This window comes from Aplidium turbinatum, chromosome 14 (genome assembly GCF_918807975.1).
Source record: "Aplidium turbinatum chromosome 14, kaAplTurb1.1, whole genome shotgun sequence".
Lineage (NCBI taxonomy): Eukaryota > Metazoa > Chordata > Ascidiacea > Aplousobranchia > Polyclinidae > Aplidium > Aplidium turbinatum.
Genome location: NC_137485.1, coordinates 2288204 through 2295710, shown reverse-complemented (window position 1 = coordinate 2295710; position 7507 = coordinate 2288204). Strand labels below are relative to the sequence as shown.

The 7507-nt window shown below is 36.9% G+C and overlaps 1 protein-coding gene across 1 annotated transcript; it reads right to left on the bottom strand.

Annotated features, from left to right (window-relative positions):
• Nucleotides 1–5520: 5520 nt before the first annotated feature.
• On the bottom strand, nucleotides 5521–7053 carry LOC145783618 (kelch-like protein 12). Its single transcript, XM_082595510.1, has one exon. The coding sequence runs from the start codon at nucleotides 7051–7053 to the stop codon at nucleotides 5521–5523; it is 1533 nt and encodes a 510-aa protein (XP_082451636.1).
• Nucleotides 7054–7507: the final 454 nt, after the last annotated feature.

Here is a 7507-nt window from a genome sequence, read left to right as displayed (position 1 = left end):
CCGATCAACTAAACACCATTTCCTGTGGCTGCTGCAAAGAAATATTAAATGTTCCACATTGTTTATAATTTTCGTACATTCCTTAAAAGGGGCAGCAAACCCCAAATCATACTTTTCGATTTTTTTGTTTATAAGTGCTCTAGACATGTATAAATAAGTGGTTGTCGTTGAAATTTTCCCTTAATTTCATTGCGTTTCCTTTGTAGGGCAGTTTTTGTTAGCCCTTAGTTTCAGAGCGCCGCGTGCTCACTGAACCGTGCGATAATCGGACGTGACGTCATAACGGTACAAGCTACTCGTATGTTCACGCAAGATGCATTTGAAATGCAGAGTAAGAAATCGCTTATGGTGTCGTTTCCAGTAAATGCAATGAACTATCATGGCCACCTAAAGATACGGCCTGATTTGTCACATTTTGCAGAAATTTCCAGGTTTTTCTAACTTTGGGCGAACGTTTAAATAAATTTTTCTAAAAATTAGATTTTTACGCTTTCTTTATTCTTTTCCCCAGATGACACAATAGGTTTTAACATCCTCACAAAGAAAATTTGATTTCGAAGATTTTAGTCAGACTGTTAATTTTCAATAACAGTCTGATTTTGCGTTTTTCAACTTACTTTTTCTCATTTGCTACTGCTTCCCTAAGGCAACAAAAAAGTTTTATGTCATTAGGAAACCGCAAAAAGTAAAAACATCTCAAAAAATGTCAGTCAAGCACTAGCAGTAGCTGTAATCAAACTCTGCAAAATGTGACAAATCAGGCCGCATTTCCAGGTGACCATGGAACTATTTATGTCGATTTTAAGCAGCTCAGTAGTTGATAAAATGAACACCGGAAGCAACTAGCTTCAGGCAAGCACCATATTAGTTTATAAAAAACTAGAAACATTTTCTCAAGAACTCTGATAGGTAGCCTATACTTTACTGTACAAGTACAAAAATCACTCTCTCTATGCACACGGCAAAGCTTTTCTTGAAGCAGACTTTGAATTGTGACTTCTTTTTATTTCAAATCAGGATATTTAAATCCAACATATTTTCTATCTTCACTTGAAAATTTCGACCTAATGGCCGAAACAACGCATGACAGCAGAGGCACACGGATTGAATGACCAAGGTAACCCCAGATCCACGGAACAAACTGTCTGTAGACAATGTGCCTATAGCATATTTAAAAACAACTTTTGGTTACATGAATATAATACAACATGATTGCCCATTTTCAGGTATTGCTACATCATTTAAGACGGGTTTTGGTTAGAAAATCGTGAAAAATAAGATGCAATTGCATCAGAAACATCTGGATGCAAACGTCTAAGCATAAATGCATAGGAATAGGTGTGCTCTCCCATTCTTCTCGGTGTTCTGCCAATGTTTCCCTTTTACACAATGCAATCTTCAAGAGGCTCTTGACATGATCTTTAAAAAAGATAATGCATTTTAAATCAATAAACATGTATGGTAGTCACAATGATTGCTGCACACATTTCACTTTACCGCACATGCTTACCCAGTCAGCAAAATCAGTTCTTTTTACTTTGATTCAACGTTTTGCAGACGTTGAATCAATGTAAAAATGACAGATTTTGCGTCAAATAAATGAATAATAAAAATGACAAAATTTGTGTCAAATCCGTCATTTTTACATTGATTCAACGTCTGCAAAACGTTGAATCAAAGGACAACTATGAACCAAAGAAGCACATTACAAAACAGCACAATGACAGCAATAAAGAAAACTCACATTTATGCACTGTTACATTACCGTTGCATATAGTGCTAGCCAGTACCACACCAGTTTGTCAAGGACTTGTTTTTGTTAATACACTACACGAGTTATAGATGGGTAATTTTAAAATTACATGTAGCTAGGAATCGCTATACCAGCAGGCAGAAACTAAAATGTAATAGGCTTAGCCGGAAGATATTCTAAATTATATGAAATACAATTTCTCAAGGATGGTACAGTACTCCCCATTCCCTAACTTATGTACGGTACTTTATAACAAACATGTAGTAACATAATTGTTAACTCTAAATTACTTCAAGAACTTGATGTTTCCTGACAGCCGGTCGTATGGATGGATTGGAATTTTGTTGTGGAGTTGTCTCCCCACTGGACCTTGACTCCAAAGGTTGCAGAGTTGTTGAAATAGATTTTTTTGAAAAAAATTGAAGGGCATGCATTACGGTTTAATTTAAGCTGTGTGGCAAGTCCCATGTTAAATTGAAGAAGATTTTGAAAATTTGTTTCCTTGAAATGGAGTCGGCATTATTATGCTGGTCTCTGTTGCTCCTGGCCATACTCTTGTGGTGCTTACAAACTTGTCCCATTTCAATTTTCTTGTAAGATTTTTTGGAAATTTGAACAAAGAAATTTTATCGACAGAAGAACCAACAGATGAACACTGAACAGTCATGTATAACACATCGACTTGTCATGATGAGTACAAAACTGTAACAGGTTTAGCTTAATCTATTCATGTACGATGCTAGTATAGCACTGGAAAAGCATGTATATTGAGGTAGGCATACTAGTTTAGCCTGTCTGATAGGCCTGTTGTGCACACAAACATGACTAAACATGAAAAATAAATAAATTTAACCCCCTACAACCCTTGACTGTCTAAACCTCTTGTTATTAAAATCCCATCAAAACCATACTGTAACACTGAAGGAAAATACTGGCATTTGCTTGTTTCCTGAAGTGCAAGGCCTAGTGTAAATGTGCAAAAAATGATGTAAGCTGGTATCAAGGCTACAATAAACTAAATCTAAGCTAAAATTGTTACTTGTGATAATCTTATCTACTGCTGCAAACGCCTCAAACCTTATCTACAGCTGCATAGCACACCTTAAACCAGCAAAGTGGTTTTGCCAAACTCTGGTTATGACGTCACGTAAGCAAATATTTTATTTCGACAACAGTTGATGCGGTGTACGTTCGAATTGCAAAACCAAAACTTTGTTTTAAGATTGTGTGAGAACAAATGAGTATTTTTTCGTAAAAACAAGTGCAACGTGTTTTTGAATATCCCCTTTATGTATTTCAACTCTCAATTTGCATTTGAAAATGGACTTGTCTGCCCCTTTAATGTTCTTTTTTATAATTCTTTCCCACGTCAAGAAACATGCTCCAGTTGGTCATGCTTCAATGATTAAGCTCCCAATAAGACACTCTCAGTCGAAGGGTAGGCTAAACAAATCATTACAGCCGACCAAGCAAAATATATTTGTCTGTAAGAAGCCGAAAAGAATATGCAGTATATCAAAGTGGCTATTTTAACAAAGGATCGTTGCAAGAATTGTTTGCTATACAATTACGTCCCACTAGCCTATATAATTCTATTCACGGCTCTTTTAATTTCGCTTTCCTCTTTGTCTGAACGGCGTTATGAAGAAACCAAGGAATATTGTTTCCAATGACAATTGCAATCTGATGGAAATAATGCAGTGATAATGCGATTACATCAGAAAAAAATAGGACAATATTGTCTTTTCCGGAATAATCAAAACAACAAATAAGCAAAATACGATACCGTTGACTTCTTAATACTCTAGTCTACGAAGTAATAATGCGACGAAAACTGCTGGTCGATAATACGATCACATCAGAAAATAATAGTCCAATATTAACTTCACCGGAATAGTCAAAATGACAAAATGAAGCAAAAACTACAAAAGCAAATTAAAACAAAAACTTGTTGCGCTGTGAGCTGGGTACTCCCCAACACTCTACAAAGTAATTATGTGACAAAAAAATGCTGGGAGTCGCTAAATTAAATGCGTACAATAACTTGAGTTGCAAAAAATTAATTACCGACAACAGGTTAACAAGAACTCCTAACACTACCAACGAGTAGCCTATGTAGCCTATACCGTGTTAATAAGCATGCATGTTTTCGAACAAATATTAAAATGTTTTCTATCATCGTATATAACAGAACAATCTATAAAAGAACAGTAATGCTGAAAGGTTGATAGAACACAAGGTAGACCTGTACCTCTGTTTTTTGGACTACAGGAAAGCCTTCGACCGTGCTAGACATGAGCCACTTATTGAGATGCTTGAAAGCCTAGATACTGAAGGTAAAGATCTCCGATTTCTTAGAAATCTCTACTGGAATCAATCAGCAGCACAAGTCCAGATAGATGGCGAGCTGAACAGGTGGACACAAATTCAAAGAGGTGTGAGACAGGGGCACGTAGTCTCACCTGATCTTTTCTTACTTTACTGCAAAATGATCTTGCACATTTAGATGGCAACGAAAACATCTCGGTAGGCAGACTATATTTAAGTAACATAAGATACTTAAATATAGTCTGCTTACTAATCGCCACATCAAACTCCAGTTTACAAAACTTACTCGAAATAATCATTAAACAAAGCGAAAACCTCGGATTTGATTTGAATGCAACGAAAACCTCCTGCATGACAAATTCGGCAAATGAAATAATTTCTGTATGCACAATCAAAATACAAAATACACCGGTCTCACAAATAAATAGTTTCAACGATCTGGGTTCTATAGTCACTTCGAATGGTGGATGCTGGAGCAATGTCAAATCAAGAATTGCACAATCCAAACAAGCTTTCATCAAAATGGCCAAAGTACTGAAATCAAACTCAATCTCTTTTGAACACTACAATAAGAATTTTACCAATGTATGTTTGGTCAGTTCTACTATATGAATCCTGGACTACATGTGCGCAGATAAAAAAAATAATTAACAGTGCTGAAATTTGGTTTAAACGGAGAATGATGGGAATTAACTGGATTTATACGATCACTAACGAAGAAGTGTGGGGCGCTCTGGGTGTACCCCTGGCGTCCTCATTACAACAGCTATAAAAAGGCAAATAACATTGATCGGGCACTTCTATTGTAAGTGCGCAATTAAGCACTCGGTAATGGTGTGGTGGCTTCCTGGTCTGAGGCTCCGGGGGAGTCCACGTTTGGAAATTTTTAAGAGTTTTTTAACATGGACAAATCAGGATTTTCTAAATTGAATAAGAACAATGAACGATCGGTTGTTGTGGAGAATCACGGTAGCCGACGACTTATTAAGGCATGGCCGATGATGTTGATGATGAAATATGATGACGATAGCTTTTAGATAGATTTCAAAAATAAATAATGCCGTTGATTGATGATGTCATCTCTGCCCCGAGAGCTCAGATAGCGACACTGGTTCGGCTCTCTGGCTATGCGCTTGAGCAACGCATTCTGAGGACTGTTCTCCATTCAGCGGCATCTAATGAATAAAATAATTCCCTGGCAACAACACTTCAACAATCGGAAGCTTCACTCTGCTAATCTCGGTCACCGGCCCTGTGTCATAAAGCCCATACAAATATGCAAAGCTACAAGGTATAACCTATTAAGGTTTTGTCAGTCCGAGAATAGAGATTCAAAACTAAACTATTAATTCTTTGTATGACATTTTCTTTTGTAGGAAAAGGAACGTTTCGAAAAATCAGCTTAATCAACACAAAACAATTTAAGCATAAAAATGTTTCTAAATGCTAACAAGAAACTCAACTCCTTCAATTTCTGGAATATTTGCTTTAACTTCCCAAATATTTCTCACTGGATCATAAACCTCCACAGCATCTGATCCTCCTCCAGCGACGTAGATTTTCTCATTCAAAACACAAGCTCCATGATAGCATCTTGCATAATTCATCTCCGCAACATTGCACCAAGTTTGGTTCCGTGGATCAAACCGTTCGACTGATTTCAGTTTTCCATTCTTTGAACCTCCTATTGCGTATATTTGATCATTGTGAACAACACCTGCTAGACCTTGCTTGGCAACTTTCATTGAAGGAACAATATTCCAACCACCTTGGCGAGGATCATGATGTTCAACTGAGCTTAAGTAACTATGATTCGAACCGCCGATTGCATATATTCCTCCGCTGGTAGAAACCAAGGCAAAGTTCCAACGACCTTTGTTCATGTCATCAATCCTGTTCCATTTGTTCTCGGCAATGTTATAACATTCTCCAGATCGTAGACCACTCAATCCACCACAATTGTAAATGCGATCATCGAAAACAACAGAACCACCACCATTTCTCTTTACATTTGTAGAAGCTGATTCCTTCCAACCTGACGCCTGGTCGTCCAAGTCCAGTGTTTCCACTGCGTTGGTGTTCCTTCCACTTATGACGTAAACTTTTCTTTTGTAACTTACAATTGATCCCCAACTATGGTCAAACAATGGGTATGGTAGTTTGGTTATTTCTTTGTTCATTAAGTCATATTTCCACATTTCCTTTCTAGTAAATGCGATAAAGTGATTTTCTGGTTTTTGTTGTGCAACAGTAGCTTGATTGTTTTGTTGATATTGAACTCTGGAAACCGTCATCTGAAAACACATTTTGGTGCATTCATGACAATTCATGATCAATTCTTCTTGGCTCACTACATTTTGTAAGAAATCTTTAGATAAATTTTCACGTTTTAATAAACTGAAAAGCTCAGTCAAGTGTTGCTTACGTGCATCGACGTCACGTTTGATCCATTCAATCATTCCATGGAAAACAACTTCTTCAGACGTCACCTGTCTATTTTCCATGTGAAGTATTTCTTTGATATCTTCAAATTTCATTTCGTTAAATTTTTTTCCCTTGATTAGACTTTCAAAGTTGTTTGCAATCACAAAATCTGCTTCTTTAACAACTTTATCAAGATTATACAACTTTGCATATGATCGAATGTGTAGACAGTTTGTTGCATCAATTTCCTCAAGTAAAAACTCCGTACAGAATTCCTTCAAGTGGGGAATCCCCATGTAATTAGCTGCTTCTATTAAGTTGTAAACATTCTCACTTGTGATTGTGATGTCACAAGTGTAAATGAAGTTTAAAACAGCTTCAAGTGTTTCTTCAGTCACTCCTTGGACATTTCCTTTTCCTTTATACTTTTCCTTCATTTCAATGGAAAACATTTTTGAGAAAAATGTTGAGAACACTCCAAGGATACATTTGTGTCCAGCGAAGTCATTAGATCCAGCAGTTAAAGTGACGTCACAGTAGTTATTCATATTGATTCTGTCATTGTTTAGCATGGACAAAATGTCCAAAGCGTGATTGCTTTTATAGTGTTTAGTCTTCATTGCAATTTAAATGCCATGTGTTCCTGTAAATATATAAATATATCATATAAAATGCATAGCAGAGCATTGAAGAGCAGTGATGTCACAGCAAACAAAACTAAATATCTCCTTCTACCTCACCTATCCTATACTTCTTATTGAACAATGGTTCAACTGAGGGAGGGGTGGGGGGCTTGCCGCCGCTCTTTGGGGGCGTAAAGTTTCTCCAAGGGGAACGCGAACGTAAGTAGGCTGTTTTACTAGTTAGGCTGGTAGGCGGGTATATTTTGTATTTTACAAGTCATGAACAGAAACATTGACAACAGTTTCCGGTTCTCACTTTGTATCACGGTTACTATAAGTGATTGTGACCTGGTTTCAACTTATATCGATCGAGGATTGC